Here is an 18,551-nt window from a genome sequence, read left to right on the forward strand (position 1 = left end):
CTCCTCTCCATTCACCCTCTCCTCTCCTCTCCTCTCCTCTCCACTCCTCTCCTCTCTACTCTCCTTTACTCTCCTCCTCTCATTTCCTTCCTCCCATCTCCTCTCCCCTCTTCTCCACCCTCTCCTCTCCTATCCTCTCCTCTCCTCTCCTCTCACCCTCTCCTCTCCTCTCTCCTCTCCTCTCCTCTTATCTCCATCCTCTCCTCTCACCTACTCTCATCTCCTCTCCCCAACATCTCCTCTCCTCTCGTGTCCTCTCCTCTCCTCCCTCCCATCTCCTCTCCCCTCCTCTCCCCCTCAACTCTCCTCTCCTCTCCTCGTCCTCTCCTCTATTCTCCTCTCCTTTCACCCTCTCCTCTCCTCTCCATCTCCTCTCCCCTCCTCTCCTTTCCCTCCTCTCCTCTCATCTCCTTCCTCCTCTCCTCTACCCCTCTCCTCTCCTTTCTCTCCTCTCCCTCCTCCTTTCCTCCCTCCCATCACCCCTCCTCTCCCCCCTCTTCTCACCTCACCTCTCCTCTCCTCTCCTCTCCTCTCCTCTCCTCTCCTTTCCCCCCTCTCCTCTCCTCTCCATCTCCTCTCATCTCCTCTCCTCTCCTCTCCTCTCCTCTCCTCTCCTCTCCTCTCCTCTCCTCTCCTCTCCTCTCCTCTCCTCTCATATAACCCTCTCCTCCGCTCCTCTCCTTTCCCCCTTCCCATCTCCTCTTCCCTCCTCTCCTCTCCTATCCTCTCCCCTCCCCTCCTCTCCTCTCCTCTCCTCTCCTCTCCTCTCCTCTCCTCTCCTCTCCTCTCCTCTCCTCTCCTCTCCTCTCCTCTCCTCTCACCCCCTCCCATCTCCTCCTCCTCCTCTCCTCTCCTCTCCTCTCGTCTCCTCTCCTCCCTCCCATCTCCTCTCCCCTCCTCTCCCCCTCAACTCTCCTCTCCTCTCCTCTTCCTCTCCTCTATTCTCCTCTCCTTTCACCCTCTCCTTTCACCCTCTCCTCTCCTCTCCTTTCCCCCCTCTCCTCTCCTCTCCTCTCACCTCCTCTCCTCCCTCCCATCTCCTCTCCCCTCCATCTCCTCTCCTCTCGTCTCCTCTCCTCTCCTCCCATCTCCTCTCCTCTCCCCCTCAACTCTCCTCTCCTCTCCTCTTCCTCTCCTCTATTCTCCTCTCCTTTCACCCTCTCCTCTCCTCTCCTCTCCTTTCTCTCCTCTCCTCTCCTACTTTCCTCCCTCCCATCTCCCCTCCTCTCCCCCCTTTTCTCACATCTCCTTTCACCCTCTCCTCTCCTCTCCTCCTCTCCTTTCACCCTTCCCATCTCTTCTCCCCTCCTCTCCTTTCCCCCTCTCCTCTACTCTCCTCTCCTCTCTACTCTCCTTTACTCTCCTCCTCTCCTCTCCTCTCCTCTCCTCTCCCCATCTCCTCTCCTCTCCTCCCTCCCATCTCCTCTCCTCTCTTCTCCTCTCCTCTCCTCTATTCTCCTTTCAACCTCTCCTCTCCTCCTCTCCTTTCCTTCCTCCCTCTCCTCTCCTCTCCTCTCCTCTCCTCTCCTCTCCTCTCCTCTCCTCTCCTCTCCTCTCCTCTCTCCCTTCTCCTCTCCCCTCCTCTCATTTGACCCTCTCCTCTCCATCCCCCTCTCCTCTCCTCTCCTTTTAACCTCTCCTCTGCTCTCCTTTTATCCTCTCCTCTCCTCTCATCCTCTCCTTTCACCCTCTCCTATCCTTTCCCCCCTCCCATCTCCTATCCCCTCCTCTTCACTCCTTTCCCACTCTCCTCTCCTTTCCCGTTCTCCTCCTCTCCTCTCCTCTCCTCTCCTCTCCTCTCCTCTCCTCTCCTCTCCTCTCCTCTCCTCTCCTCTCCTCTCCTCTCTCATATCCTCTCTCCTCTCATTTCATCTCCTCTACTCTCCTCTCCTCCTCTCTCATCTCCTCTCCTCTCCTTTTCTCCCTCACCTCTCCTCTCCTCTCCTTTCCTCCCTCTCCTCTCCTTTCCTCCCTCTCCTCTCCTTTCCTCCCTATCCTCTCCTCTCCTCTCCTCTCCTTTCCTCCCTCACCTCTCCTCTCCTCTCCTTTCCTCGCTCTCCTCCCTCTCCTCTCCTCTCCTCTCCTCTCCTCTCCTCTCCTCTCCTCTCCTCTCCTCTCCTCTCCTCTCTCCTCTCATTTCATCTCCTCTCCTCTCCTCTCCTCCTCTCTCATCTCCTCTCCTCTCCTTTCCTCCCTCACCTCTCCTCTCCTCTCCTTTCCTCCCTCTCCTCTCCTTTCCTCCCTCTCCTCTCCTTTCCTCCCTCTCCTCTCCTCCTCTCCTTTCCTCCCTCACCTCTCCTCTCCTTTCCTCCCTCTCCTCTCTCTCCTCCCCTCTCCTCTCCTCTCCTATCCTCTCTCATATCCTCTCTCCTCTCATTTCATCTCCTCTACTCTCCTCTCCTCCTCCTCTCTCATCTCCTCTCCTCTCCTCTCCTCTCCTTTCCTCCCTCACCTCTCCTCTCCTCTCCTTCCTCTCCTCTCCTCTCCTTTCCTCCCTCACCTCTCCTCTCCTCTCCTTCCTCTCCTCTCCTTTCCTCCCTCTCCTCTCCTTTCCTCCCTCTCCTCTCCTCTCCTTTCCTCCCTCTCCTCTCCTCCCCGCTCCTTTCCTCTCCTCCCTCTCCTCCCCTCTCCTATCCTCCGGTTTGTTCTGTTATGTTCTCCCTACAGTAGTCTGTTCCAAGCTTAAAGATCGATCCAGTTCCGCGTAATAGGAGGGGTCAGATGGTGAGGCAGGCTGGGACTGTAGCCAACAGATGTTAAATATTCAATTTATACTTTAGCACATTTTCATTAGGCCAGCCTCACCTTGCTGTACCCCCATTATGTATGAATTCGTTTCTCTGTGTCACCCCGCTGCACCACTCCAGCCTCACAGGCCCTGCTGCTGAATACTGAATGTGCTGAGGGTTAAGAGGGCTAGGGCCAGAGGGCCAGGGCCAGAGGGATAGGGCCAGAGGGATAGAGAGACACACACAGACACGGGCACACACACAGGCAAACACATACACATACACACACACACACTGTTCTTACAACCAGTTTTCTCCAGATTGTAATATTCTAAGTCTGTCCTTTTTCATCCCTCCATCCCTCTTCTTCCTGTCCTTCTTTCATGCCACCTTTCATCCATCTAAATCTAATCAAAACACATTGTATTGGTCAAATATACACATTTATGTTATTGCGGGTGTAGCGAAATGCTTGTGTTCCTAGCTCCAAAAGTGCAGTAGTATTTAACAATTCACAACAATACACATACATCTAAAAGTAAAATATTGAAATTAAGAAATATATAAATATTAGGACAAGCAATGTCGGAGTATAATTGACTAAAATACAGTAGAATAGAATACAGTATATACATATGAAATGAGTAAAGCAGTATGTAAACATTATTAAAGTGACCAGTGTTCCATGTCTATGAACATAGGGCAGCAGCCTCTAAGGTGCAGGGTAATGTAACCGGGTGACAGCCGGCTAGCGACAGTGACTGAGGTCAGGGAAGGGTACTGGGCGGAGGCCGGCTAGTGGTGACTATTTAAGAGTCTGATGGCCTTGAGATAGAAGCTGTTTTTCAGTTTCTCGGTCCCAGCTTTGATACACCTGTACTGACCTCGCCTTCTGCATGGTAACGGGGTGAACAGGCCGTGGCTCTGATGGCTGAGGCCCTTGATGATCTTCTTGGCGTTCCTGTGACACCGGGTGTTGAATATGGCCTGGAGAGCAGGCAGTGTGCCCCCGGTGATGCGTTGGGCAGACCGCACCACCTGCTGGAGAGCCCTTTGGTTGCAGACGGTGCAGTTGCCGTACCAGGCGGTGATACAGCCCGACAGGATGCTCTTAATGGTTAATCTGTAAAGATTTGTGAGGGTCCTAGGGGCCAAGCTGAATTTCTTCAGCCTCCTGAGGTTGAAAAGGCGCTGTTGCTGATTGTCAGTGATTATGTATACAGAGGAACTTGAAGCTTTTCACCTTCTCCACTGTGGTCCTGTCGATGTGGATAGGGGCATGCTCCCTTTGCTGTCTCCTGAAGTCAACGATCAGCTCCTTCATTTTGTTGACGTTGAGGAAGAGGTTTGTTTCCTGGCACCACTCCGCCAGGGCCCTCACCTCCTCCCTGTAGGCGGTCTCGTCATTGTTGGTAATCAGGCCGACCACTGTTGTGTCGTCTGCAAACTTGATGATTGAGTTGGAGATGGAATAGGGCAGTGTGCAGTGCGATAGCGATTACATAATTTGTGGATCTATTGGGGTGGTATGCAAATTGAAGTGGTTCTAGGGTGTCGGTTAAGGTGGAGGTGATATGATCCTTAACTAGCCTCTCAAAGCACTTCATGATGACAGAGGTGAGTGATGCTGGGCGATAGTCATTTAGTTCAGTTACCTTTCCTTTCCTGGGTACAGGAACAATGGTGGACATCTTGAAGTGGGGACAGCAGACTGGGATAGGGAAAGATTGAATATGTCCGTAAACACTCCAGCCAGCTGGTCTGCACATGCTCTGAGGACGCGGCTATGGATGCCTTCTGGGCTGGCATCCTTGTGAGGGTTAACATGCTTAAATGTCTTAATCACGTCGGCCATGGAGAACAAGAGCCCACCGTCCATGGGAGCGCTGGTGGCCCACGTCTGCGGCACTGTGTTATCCTCAAAGCGGGCAAAGAAGATGTTTAGCTTGTCCGGGAGCGAGACGTCGGTGTCGGCGACATGGCTGGTTTTCCCTTTGTAATCCATGATTGTCTGTAGACCCTGCCACATACGTCTCGTGTCTAAGCAGTTTATTTGCGACTCCACTTTGTCTCTGTACTGACGTTTTGCCTGTTTCATTGACTTACGGAGGGCATAACTGGACTGTTCATACTCAACCATATTCCCAGTCACCTTGCCGTGGTTAAATGTGGTGGTTCAGACTTTCAGTTTTGTGTGAATGCTGCCAACTATCCACGGTTTTTGGTTTGGATAGATTTTAATAGTCACAGTGGGAACAACATCCCCTATACACTTCCTGATGAACTCAGTCACCGTGTCAGTGTATACGTCAATGTTATTCTCAGAGACAACATATCCCAGTCCACGTGATCAAAACAATGTTGAAGCATGGATTCCGATTGGTCAGACCAGCGTTGAACAGTCCTTCGCCATGGTCGCAGGCGCAGGCGATGTGTTGATAAATCTTCGGTAGGGTTTTGTTCAGGTTTGCTTGATTAAAATCCCCATCTACAATAAATGTGACCTCAGGATATGTGGTTTCCAGTTTGTATAAAGTCCAGTGTAGTTCCTTGAGGGTCGTTGTGGTATCAGCTTGAGGGGGAATATACACGGCTGTGACTATAACCAAAGAGAATTATCTTGGAAGGTAATACAGTCGGCATTTGATAGTGAGTTATTCTAGGTCGGGTGAACAAAAGGACTTGAGTTTCTGTATATTACCACAATCACATCATGAGTAATTAATCATGAAATATACACCTCCGCCTTTCTTCTTCCCTGAGAGTTCTTTATTCCTGTCTGTGCGATGTACTGAGAACCCAGCTGGCTGTATGGACTGGGACAGTATATCTGGAGAGAGCCATGATTCCGTAAAACAGAGTATGTTTCAGTCCCTGATGTCTCTCTGGATGGATATCCTCATCCTGAGCTCATCTACTTTATTGTCCAGGGACTGAACATTAGCGAGTAATATACTCAGAAGTGCATGCCTCCTGAGTCTGACTAGGAGCACACTCTGAATACCTCTTCTCCGCTGGCGGTGTCTTGGAGCAGTCTCTGGGATTGTGGAATTGCCTTGGGGGGTACGAACAAAGGATTCAATTAAGGAAAATCGTATTTTTGGTTGGAATGCTGGTGAGTTACCGTCGCTCTAATATCAAAAAGTTATTTCCGGCTGTATGTAATAATGCAAATGAGGTTCTGAGCTAATAAGGTAAGAAATAACACACCAAAAAAACAAAATACTGCAAAGTTACTTAGAAGCCGTGAACAGGGCGACCATGTCTATCGACGCCATGTTGCTAGGTCAGGTCTGGTCAGGTCAGGTCGGGTCGGGTCGGGTCGGGTCCGGTCCGGTCCGGTCCGGTCTGGTCTGGTCTGGTCCGGTCCGGTCTGGTCTGGTCTGGTCTGGTCTATATTGGGAATAGAGTCTGTGAAAGTTCCCAGAACATTTGTTAGGTTGCGGCAAATGTTCTCATAACAGAAAATGATCCAGTTGTGCTGATGGCTATACAATGTTTGTATAAAACATTTGCCTGATGTTGCAAGAACATTCTCAAAACATTGCACACACATTTTGTTGCGGCAAAATGTTTTAAAAATAGGGTGCCATTTGAGACACAAACAGACAGAGAGATCCCCATCTCGGCCTCTATTTATGTGATGGTAACAGCCAGTCATTCAGCCAGTCTATATTTATGTGATGGTAACAGCCAGTCAGCCAGCCTCTTTTCTGTGATAGTAACAGCCAGTCATTCAGCCAGTCAGTCAGTTTATATTTCTGTGATTGTAACAGCCAGTCAGTCAGTCAGTCAAACAGTCAACCAGTAGGCCTCTACATCTGTGATTGGAACAGCCAGTCAGTCAACCAGTAGGCCTCTACATCTGTGATTGGAACAGCCAGTCAGTCAGTCAGTAGGCCTCTACATCTGTGATTTGAACAGCCAGTCAGTCAGTCAGTAGGCCTCTACTGGGGTGGCGGTCTGTGTATATTTGTAAACAACAGCTGGTGCACAAAATCAAATACTAAGGAAGTCTCGAGGTTTTGCTCGCCTGAGGTAGAGTATCTTATGATAAGCTGTAGACCACACTATTTACCAAGAGAGTTTTCATCTGTATTTTTCATAGCTGTCTATTTACCACCACAAACCAATGCTGGCATTAAGATTGCACTGAATGAGTTGTACAAGGCCATAAATCAACAGGAAAACGCTCATCCAGATGCAGCGCTCCTAGTGGCCGGGGACTTTAATGCAGGGAAACTTAAATCCGTTCTACCTAATTTCTACCAGCATGTTAAATGTGCAACCAGAGGAAAAAAAACTCTAGACCACCTTTACTCCACACACAGAGACGCATACAAAGCTCTCCCTCGCCCTCCATTTGGCAAATCTGACCATAACTCTATCCTCCTGATTCCTGCTTATAAGCAAAAACTAAAGCAGGAAGCACCAGTGACTCGGTTAATAAAAAAGTGGTCAGATGACGCAGATGCTAAGCTACAGGACTGTTTTGCTAGCACAGACTGGAACATGTTCCGGGATTCTTCAGACAGCATTGAGGAGTACACCACATCAGTCACTGGCTTCATCAATAAGTGCATCGATGATGTCGTCCCCACAGTGACCGTACGTACATACCCCAACCAGAAGCCATGGATTACAGGAAACATCCGCACTGAGCTAAAGGGTAGAGCTGCCGCTTTCAAGGAACGGGACTCTAACCCGGACGCTTATAAGAAATCCCGCTATGCCCTCCGACGAACCATCAAACAGGCAAAGAGTCAATACAGGACTAAGATTGAATCGTACTACACTGGCTCTGACGCTCGTCAGATGTGGCAGGGCTTGAAAACTATTACAGACTACAAAGGGAAGCACAGCCGTGAGCTGCCCAGTGACACAAGCCTACCAGACGAGCTAAACCACTTCTATGCTCGCTTCGATTTAAGCAACACTGAAACATGCATGAGAGCACCAGCTGTTCCGGATGACTATGTGATCACGCTCTCCGTAGCCGATGTGAGTAAAACTTTTAAGCAGGTCAACATTCACAAGGCCGCAGGGCCAGACGGATTACCAGGACGTGTACTCCGAGCATGTGCTGACCAACTGGCAAGTGTCTTCACTGACATTTTCAACATGTCCCTGACTGAGTCTGTAATACCAACATGTTTCAAGCAGACCACCATAGTCCCCGTGCCCAAGGACTCTAAGATAACCTGCCTAAATGACTACCGACCCGTAGCACTGACGTCTGTAGCCATGAAGTGCTTTGAAAGGCTGGTCATGGCTCACATCAACAGCATTATCCCAGAAACCCTAGACCCACTCCAATTTGCATACCGCCCCAACAGATCCACAGATGATGCAATCTCTATTGCACTCCACACTGCCCTTTCCCACCTGGACAAGAGGAACACCTACGTGAGAATGCTATTCATTGACTACAGCTCAGCATTCAACACCATAGTGCCCTCTAAGCTCATCACTAAGCTAAGGATCCTGGGACTAAACACCTCCCTCTGCAACTGGATCCTGGACTTCCTGACGGGCCGCCCCCAGGTGGTAAGGGTAGGTAACAACACATCTGCCACACTGATCCTCAACACGGGGGCCCCTCAGGGGTGCGTGCTCAGTCCCCTCTTGTACTCCCTGTTCACCCATGACTGCATGGCCAGGCACGACTCCAACACCATCATTAAGTTTGCCAACGACACAACAGTGGTAGGCCTGATCACCGACAACGATGAGACAGCCTATAGGGAGGAGGTCACGGACCTGGCCGTGTGGTGCCAGGACAACAACCTCTCCCTCAACGTGACCAAGACAAAGGAGATGATTGTGGACTACAGGAAAAAAAAGAGGACTGAGCACGCCCCCATTCTCATCGACGGGGCTGTAGTGGAACAGGTTGAGAGCTTCAAGTTCCTTGGTGTCCACATCACCAACGAACTATCATGGTCCAAACACACCAAGACAGTCGTGAAGAGGGCACGACAAAGCCTATTCCCCCTCAGGAGACTGAAAAGATTTGGCATGGGTCCTCAGATCCTCAAAAAATTATTCAGCTGCACCATCGAGAGCATCCTGACTGGTTGCATCACCGCCTGGTATGGCAACTGCTTGGCCTCCGACCGCAAGGCACTACAGAGGGTAGTGCGTACGGCCCAGTACATCACTGGGGCCAAGCTTCCTGCCATCCAGGACCTCTATACCAGGCGGAGTCAGAGGAAGGCCCTCAAAATTGTCAAAGACTCCAGCCACCCTAGTCATAGACTGTTCTCTCTGCTACCGCACGGCAAGCGGTACCGGAGTGCCAAGTCTAGGTCCAAAAGACTTCTCAACAGCTTCTACCCCCAAGCCATAAGACTCCTGAACAGCTAATCATGGCTACCCGGACTATTTGCACTGCCCCCCCACCCCATCCTTTTTACGCTGCTGCTACTCTGTTAATTATTTATGCATAGTCACTTTAACTCTACCCACATGTACATATTACCTCAACTAGCCGGTGCCCCCGCACATTGACTCTGCAACGGTACCCCCCTGTATATATAGCCTCCCTACTGTTATTTTATTTTACTTCTGCTCTTTTTTTTCTCAACACTTTTTTTGTTGTTGTTTTATTTTTACTTTTTTGTTAAAAATAAATGCACTGTTGGTTAAGGGCCGTAAGCAAGCATTTCACTGTGATGTCTGCACCTGTTGTATTCGGCGCATGTGACCAATAAAATTTGATTTGATTTGATTTGATTTGATTACATCTGTCATTGGAACAGAATCCATTTACTTGGAGATACTATCAGCCGCGGCCGGGAACTATGGCCAATTGGTCCAATTAAGAACCAATCAGAGCGCAGGATAAATGGAACTGAATCTGTCCTTCTTTCTCCTCCGCCCAATTTGTATCATCCTCTGTAATGTCTGTATCTGATAAGCTACCCAGGAAAGGACTGAAAATAGCCCATATTAATATACAGTGGGGAGAACAAGTATTTGATACACTGCCGATTTTGCAGGTTTTCCTACTTACAAAGCATGTAGATGTCTGTAATTTTTATCATAGGTACACCTCAACTGTGAGAGACGGAATCTAAAACAAAAATCCAGAAAATCACATTGTAGGATTTTTAATGAATTGATTTGCAAATTATGGTGGAAAATAAGTATTTGGTCAATAACAAAAGTTTCTCAATACTTTGTTATATACCCTTTGTTGGCAATTACACAGGTCAAACGTTTTCTGTAAGTCTTCACACACTTTTGCTGGTATTTTGGCCCATTCCTCCATGCAGATCTCCTCTAGAGCAGTGATGTTTTGGGGCTGTCGCTGGGCAACACAGACTTTCAACTCCCTCCAAAGATTTTCTATGGGGTTGAGATCTGGAGACTGGCTAGGCCACTCCAGGACCTTGAAATTCTTCTTACGAAGCCACTCCTTCGTTGCCCGGGCGGTGTGTTTGGGATCATTGTCATGCTGAAAGACCCAGCCACGTTTCATCTTCAATGCCCTTGCTGATGGAAGGAGGTTTTCACTCAAAATCTCACGATATATGGCCCCATTCATTCTTTCCTTTTCACGGATCAGTCGTCCTGGTCCCTTTGCAGAAAAACAGCCCCAAAGCATGATGTTTCCACCCCCATGCTTCACAGTAGGTATGGTGTTCTTTGGATACAACTCAGCATTCTTTGTCCTCCAAACACGACGAGTTGAGTTTTTACCAAAAAGTTCTATTTTGGTTTCATCTGACCATATGACATTCTCCCAATCCTCTTCTGGATCATCCAAATGCACTCTAGCAAACTTCAGACGAGCCTGGACATGCACTGGCTTAAGCAGGGAGACACGTCTGGCACTGCAGGATTTGAGTCCCTGGCGGCGTAGTGTGTTACTGATGGTAGGCTTTGTTACTTTGGTCCCAGCTCTCTGCAGGTCATTCACTAGGTCCCCCCGTGTTGTTCTGGGATTTTTGCTCACCGTTCTTGTGATCATTTTGACCCCACGGGGGGAGATCTTGCGTGGAGCCCCAGATCGAGGGAGATTATCAGTGGTCTTGTATGTCTTCCATTTCCTAATAATTGCTCCCACAGTTGATTTCTTCAAACCAAGCTGATTACCTATTGCAGATTCAGTCTTCCCAGCCTGGTGCAGGTCTACAATTTTGTTTCTGGTGTCCTTTGACAGCTCTTTGGTCTTGGCCATAGTGGAGTTTGGAGTGTGACTGTTTGAGGTTGTGGACAGGTGTCTTTTATACTGATAACAAGTTCAAACAGGTGCCATTAATACAGGTAACGAGTGGAGGACAGAGGAGCCTCTTAAAGAAGAAGTTACAGGTCTGTGAGAGCCAGAAATCTTGCTTGTTTGTAGGTGACCAAATACTTATTTTCCACCATAATTTGCAAATAAATTCATTAAAAATCCTACAATGTAATTTTCTGGATATTTTTTTTCATTTTGTCTGTCATAGTTGACGTGTACCTATGATGAAAATTACAGGCCTCTCTCATCTTTTTAAGTGGGAGAACTTGCACAATTTGTGGCTGACTAAATACTTTTTTTCCCCACTGTATGTGGAATGGAGCGCTGAGGGCAGTTCTCAGATGCGTACATCGTTTGTACACATTTCGAAGCATGCATCCCAGGATTGTTGACGTGGTGTAATGCAAACACGTAACAAATGTGCCTAAATGTATTGAAACAATGGCTGGTTTTGAGCTGAAGCGAGAGCACATTCATATCTCATATACTGCCTGACTACAATAGTTTATCTTGATACGTTAATAAATACATACTGTGTTAATTTTGGAATGTTTACCTGCCTACAAAACCCACCATAGTGTCATAGATCAATGGTTAACTGATGAAAAATGAGTAGCTAGATATCTACCCACTAATAATTTGTAGCTAATGTTGGCCATCTACCTTGCACACCAATATTAGATTTAGGTGATTTTCTTAAAAAAACGAGCTGGTTAGCTAGATTAATATGATTCACATATAGCTAGCTAGATTAATATGATTCACATATAGCTAGCTAAATTAATATGATTCACATATAGCTAGCTGATAAGAACGTACTCAAGAGAACATCTTTGGAGAATGAAAGAACCCAACCCAACTGTACCCCAACCTTCAGGCTCTGATCAGACCCTACACCCAAACGAGGGCACTACGTTCATCCACCTCTGGCCTGCTAGCTCCCCTACCTCTACAGAAGCACAGTTCCCACTCAGCCCAGTCAAAGCTATTTGCTGTTCTGGCACCCCAATGAATGGTGGAACAAGCTCCCCCACGACGCCAGGACAGCGGAGTCACTGACCACCGTCCAGAGACACTTGAAACCCTACCTCTTTAAGGAATACCTGGAATAGTATAAAGTAATCCCCCCCCCCCCCCCCCATAAAAAAAAAGAAGAAAAAAAGTGGTTATCCCACTGGCTATCATAAGTTGAATGCACCAATTTGTAAGTCGCTCTGGATGAGAGCGTCTGCTAAATGATGTAAATGTAAATGTAAATACCCTAAGACTCTGAGTACTTTTTATCCCAGTGTGGGGCACCAGATGGTTGGGTCTTTGTGTTGGTGATGTTGTTATTGACCAGATGGTTGGGTCTTTGTGTTGGTGATGTTGTTGCTTAACTACAATACCCATTAGCTAGATTAATAAGATTCAGTTAGCTGACAATTATAAAGTAAAACGTCTGCGCTTGCTTTATTTAGTTGTCTTGTGTCACGACGTCCACCGAGGCTGCTTCCCCTCCTTGTTCGGCGTCACCGATTTGCTAGCTGCTTACTAGCCACCGCCGCTCCATATATCATAATTCCATTTGTCTTGTCTTTTCAATCACACACACCTGGTTCTTATCCCCTCATTAGTCTGTGTATAAGTGTTCCCTCTGCCCCCTTGTCCTTGTGGGTGATTGTTTATTCGTGAGAGTAGTGTAGCTCGGTGGAGCTTCTCGTACATTGTTATTGCCAGGGTAGATTTTCCCCTGTGCCTGTTATTGTTGGAGCTACCGTTACCTTGTATTGCCAGGGTAGATTTTCCCCTGTGCCTGTTTCGTTTGTCGCTATCCAGCGCTATTTGTGTACGACGGAATAAACTCTGCATTCGGTGATTACCCTCCTGTGACTGACTCCTTCTATCACATTCATCACATCTTGTTTCGTCTGTATTGGTCAAAGATAACGTTAATGCAGTAAGGTTAGTACGGAGTGCTATCATAGATTACAAAGCTAGAGCTGCCGCTTTCAAGGAGAGGGACTCTAACCCGGACGCTTATAAGAAATCCCGCTACGCCCTCCAACGAACCATCAAAAAGGCAAAGCGTCAATACAGGACTTCCTACTACACTGGCTCTGACGCTCGTCGGATGTGGCAGGGCTTGTAAACTATCACGGATTACAAAGGGAAACCCAGCCACGAGCTGTCCAGTGACGCAAGCCTACCAGACGAGCTAAAAACCTTCTATGCATGCTTCAAGGCAAGCAACACTGAAGCATGCATGAGATCACCAGCTGTTCCGGACAACTGTGTGATCACGCTCTCCATAGCCGATGTGAGTAAGACCTTTAAACAGGTTAACATTCACAAGGCCGCGGGACCAGACCGATTACCAGGACGCGTACTCAGACCATGCGCTAACTAGCTGGCAAGTGTCTTCACTGACATTTTCAACCTCTCCCTGACCCAGTCAGTAATACCTACATATTTCAAGTGTGTGCTTAGCCCCCTCCTTTAATCCCTGTTCACGCCACGAACCAACACCATCATCAAGTTTGCTGACGACAAGATAAGAGACCTGGCAGCGTGTTAACACTGGATACGAAGGCCAAGCATGCCCCCATTCACATCAAAGTGGCTGTAGTGGAGCCCTCATTCACATCAAAGTGGCTGTAGTGTAGTCTATCTGTAGTGTAGTCTATCTGTAGTGTAGTCTATCTGTAGTGTAGTCTATCTGTAGTGGAGTCTATCTGTAGTGGAGTCTATCTGTAGTGTAGTCTATCTGTAGTGTAGTCTATCTGTAGTGGAGCGTGGCTGTAGTGTAGTCTATCTGTAGTGTAGTCTATCTGTAGTGGAGTCTATCTGTAGTGTAGTCTATCTGTAGTGGAGCGTGGCTGTAGTGTAGTCTATCTGTAGTGTAGTCTATCTGTAGTGTAGTCTATCTGTAGTGTAGTCTATCTGTAGTGGAGCGTGGCTGTAGTGAGGCTGAAAATATTCAGCATGGGCCCTCAGATCCTCAAAAAGTTCTACAGCTTCACCATTGAGAGCATCTTGACTGGCTGCATCACCGCTTGGTATGACAACTGCTTGGCATCTGACCACAAGGCGCTACAGAGGGTGGTGCTTACTGCCCAGTACATCACTGTGGCCGAGTTCCCTGCTATCCAGGACCTCTATACCAGGCGGTGTCAGAGGAATGCCCTAAAAATTGTAAAAGACTCCAGCCACTCAAGTTTTAGACAGTTCTCTCTGCTACAGCACGGCAAGTGGTGCCGATGCACCAAGTCTGGAACCGTAGGGAAGGAACGAACTGGAGAACCATAGGGAAGGAAGGAACTGGGGAACCATAGGGAAGGAAGGAACTGGGGAACCATAGGGAAGGAAGGAACTGGGGAACCATAGGGAAGGAAGGAACTGGGGAACCATAGGGAAGGAAGGAACTGGGGAACCATAGGGAAGGAAGGAACTGGGGAACCATAGGGAAGGAAGGAACTGGGGAACCATAGGGAAGGAAGGAACTGGGGAACCATAGGGAAGGAAGGAACTGGGGAACCATAGGGAAGGAAGGAACTGGGGAACCATAGGGAAGGAAGGAACTGGGGAACCATAGGGAAGGAAGGAACTGGGGAACCATAGGGAAGGAAGGAACTGGGAACCATAGGGAAGGAAGGAACTGGGGAACCATAGGGAAGGAAGGAACTGGGGAACCATAGGGAAGGAAGGAACTGGGAGCATGAGAGTGTGGAGCACGGTAGTATGCGAGAAACTGTATCATGTGTCCTCCCCTCCCCTCTCCTCCCCTCTCCTTCTCTCTCCTCTCCTCCTCCCTCTCCCGCTCCTCTCCAGACAGAAAGCCTTCAGACTCCCCCTCCCCTCCCCTGCTCTCCCCCCCCTCCCCTCCCCTCCCCTCCCCTCCCCTCCTCTCCTCTCCTCCTCCCTCTCCCCCTCCCCTCCTCTCCCCCTCCCCTCCCCTCCCCTCCCCTCCTCTCCTCTCCTCCTCCCTCTCCCCCTTCCCTCCTCCTCCCTCATCCCTCCCATCCTCTCCCCTTCTCCTCTACTCTCCTCCCTCTCCCCCTACCCTCCCCCTTCTCCCCTCCCCTCCCCTCTCCTCTCCTCTCTCCCCTCTCCTCCTCCCTCTCCCCCTCCCCTCCCCTCCTCTCTTTTCCTCTCTGCTAGAGCAGGGCTTCCTTCCCATGTGACCCACTGCTGTCAATCAACACAATGACACCCTGAACAGCACTACAGCACAGTCAGGCAGCACACACACACACACACACACACACACACACACACACACACACACACAGCAGTGTACAGCAGCAGAGTTTAACAGCACAGAGTCAGACAGTAACAATAGATAGAGGAGTGTCAATGCTTGTGAGTGAGGGGTGGGGAGGAGAGGAGAGGAGAGGAGAGGAGGAGAACGGGAGCCTGAAGGCTTTCTGTCTGAAGAGGAGAGGCGTACATACAGAGACAGGTGACAACCTGTACAGTAGCACCATCTGTCTGTCACTGTGTTACCTCTAGTTAGCTGCCAACGCAGAAACAGACCTCGTGACATAGGAGACACAGTCCTGTGCTGCTCAGAGGGGAGAGAGGAGAGAGGAGAGAGGAGGGGAGAGAGGAGAGAGGAGGGGAGAGAGGAGAGAGGAGGGGAGGAGGGGAGGAGATAGGAGAGAGGAGAGAGGAGGGGAGAGAGGAGAGAGGAGAGAGGAGGGGAGAGAGGAGAGAGGAGAGAGGAGGGGAGGAGGGGAGAGAAGAGAGGAGAGAGGAGAGAGGATGGGAGAGAGGAGAGAGGAGGGGAGAGAGGAGAGGGGAGAGAGAAGGTCCTCTGTAGCTCAGCTGGTAGAGCACGGCGCTTGTAACGCCAAGGTAGTGGGTTCGATCCCCGGGACCACCCATACACAAAAAAAATGTATGCACGCATGACTGTAAGTCGCTTTGGATAAAAGTGTCTGCTAAATGGCATATTATTATTATTATAGGAGGGGAGGAGAGAGGAGAGAGGAGGGGAGAGAGGAGAGAGGAGGGGAGAGAGGGGAGAGGAGAGAGGAGAGAGGAGGGGAGGGGAGGAGAGGATAGAGGAGAGAGGATAGGAGGGGAGGATGAGAGAGGAGGGGAGAGAGGAGGAGAGGAGAGGAAGGAGAGAGGAGAGGAGAGGAGGAGGGCCTCTGAGGTCTCACCCAGCCTCCAAACCCATAGTCAGGTGACAGAGAGAGCAGGCTCTGAGCTCTGAGAACACATACACTATGTTCTGATCCAAACAGAGACCGAAGGACAAAACCAAAGAGAAGGGACAACAGAACTAAACAACAACACTGACAACAACAACAACACTGACAACAGCAAAACTCACAACAACACTAACAACATTGCTGAAAATAACACTGTCAACTACAACACTGACAACAACAACACTCAGAACAACAACACTGACACCAATACTGAAAACAACACTGTCAACAACAACAACACTGACAACAACAACAGCAACAATGATGCTAACAACAACACTGACAACAACAACACTGACAACAACAACACTGACAACAACAACAACACTGACAACAACAATGTTGACAGCAACAACATTGACAACAACAATAATACCGAGCCCATATGCAACTGGGTTGTAATATCTCATCAATAGACAGACAGTCTTGGTAAAATCAGTGGGGTAGATAGATAGATAGATAGATAGATAGATAGATAGATAGATAGATAGATAGATAGATAGATAGATAGATAGATAGATAGATAGATAGATAGATAGATGAGGAGAGGAGAGATGGGTAGTTGTAGTAGTAATGTGTTGGTTCTTACCTGTCTGACTGCGTCTCTGAGCGTATGCCACCACCACAGCAGCTAGCACCACGCAGCACAGCAACGTTACGGTGTTGGCCATCTGGAGACAGAGACACAGAGGAGCATGTCAGAGTTCTGCTGGGTCAGGGAGGGACTGGACCGCACGGTCAGTCTGGAGGGAGACGGTCAGTGCCTCGGGCAGACAGTCAGCGCCTCAGAGCTGAAGGAGAGGCTTCCCCCTTCCTTCTCTCTCTGTTTCTGTTTCCTTCTACTCTCTCTCTCTCTCTCTCTCTCTCTCTCTCTCTCTGTCACTATATCTCTGCCTCTCTCTCTGCCTCTAACTCTCCCTCTCTGCCTTGCTCTCGCACTCACTCGCTCTCTCTTCCTCTCTTCCTCTCTCTCTCTGCCCCTCTCTGTCCTTCCTCCTTCCCATGCTTTGTTCAGCTAATCAGTGGGAGGGCCATCCCCAGGCAGAGAGAGGCAGCAGCAGCTCTTAAAGGGCCAGCAGTGGTAGAAAAATGACCCAATAGTCAAAGATACCTTCATAGAAAATGACCCAATAGTCAAAGATACCTTCATAGAAAATGACCCAATAGTCAAAGATACCTTCATAGAAAATGACTCAAGTAAAAGTGAAAGTCGCCCAGTAAAATACTAGTTGCGTAAAAGTCTAAAAGTATTTGGTTTTAAATACACTTAAGTATCAAAGTTAATGTAATTGCTGAAATATACTTAAGTATCAAAAGTAAAAGTATAAATCATTTCAAATTCTTTATATTAAGCAAACCAGACGGCACCATTTTAATTTAATTTATTTATGTATGGATAGCCAGGGACACACTCCAACACTGTCACGTTCGTTGAATACAGGATTGGACCAAGGTGCAGCGTGGTATGCGTACATGTTCGTTTATTGAATAAACACCGAACAAAACAACAAAAGCAACGTAACGTGAAGTTCTAACCGCTAACATCAAACAAGCCAAACACACAGTAACAAGATCCCACAACGTAGGTAGGCAACATGGCTGCCTAAGGATGATCCCCAATCAGAGACAACGATCGACAGCTGCCTCTGATTGGGAACCACACCCGGCCAACATAGATATACAATATCTAGATCTAAACATAGAACTTCCCACCCTGACCAAACCAACTAGAGAAAACCGGGCTCTCAAGGCCAGGGCGTGACACACACAGAGTAACTAGGACTTTTGGGTGTCAGGGAAAATCATAAAAAGTACACCTCCCCAACCCATACCCCGGATCCCCTCCCCTCCCCACCCCATATCTCCAGACCCTGGATCCCCACACCACACCTCCCCAACCCAGACCCCGGATCCCCTCCCCTCCCCACCCCATATCTCCAGACCCCGGATCCCCACACCTCCCCAACCCATACCCCGGATCCCCTCCCCTCCCCACCCCATATCTCCAGACCCCGGATCCCCTAACCTCCCCACCCCATATCTCCAGACCCCGGATCCCCACACCACACCTCCCCAACCCAGACCCCGGATCCCCTCCCCTCCCCACCCCATATCTCCAGACCCCGGATCCCCACACCTCCCCAACCCAGACCCCGGATCCCCTCCCCTCCCCACCCCATATCTCCAGACCCCGGATCCCCTCCCCTCCCCACCCCATATCTCCAGACCCCGGATCCCCTCACCTCCCCACCCCATATCTCCAGACCCCGGATCCCCTCACCTCCCCACCCCATATCTCCAGACCCCGGATCCCCTCACCTCCCCACCCCATATCTCCAGACCCCGGATCCCCACACCACACCTCCCCACCCCATATCTCCA

General features: G+C 49.2%; 1 protein-coding gene across 1 annotated transcript in view; it reads right to left on the minus strand.

The window, feature by feature from the left end:
• The window catches only part of LOC311123376 (ciliary neurotrophic factor receptor subunit alpha-like), a 271,912-nt gene extending 254,819 nt beyond the window's left edge, over positions 1 to 17,093 (minus strand). Inside the window, exon 1 of the mRNA XM_084197647.1 lies at positions 16,759 to 17,093. Within this exon, the coding sequence (XP_084053773.1) occupies positions 16,759 to 16,840 (82 nt within the window). The 5' untranslated portion in view covers positions 16,841 to 17,093. The remainder of the gene's footprint in view (positions 1 to 16,758) is intronic.
• Between the last annotated feature and the right edge of the window lie 1,458 nt (positions 17,094 to 18,551).

The sequence above is a fragment of the Coregonus lavaretus genome (assembly GCF_964263955.1).
Source record: "Coregonus lavaretus genome assembly, contig: HAP1_SCAFFOLD_547, whole genome shotgun sequence".
Classification (NCBI taxonomy): domain Eukaryota; kingdom Metazoa; phylum Chordata; class Actinopteri; order Salmoniformes; family Salmonidae; genus Coregonus; species Coregonus lavaretus.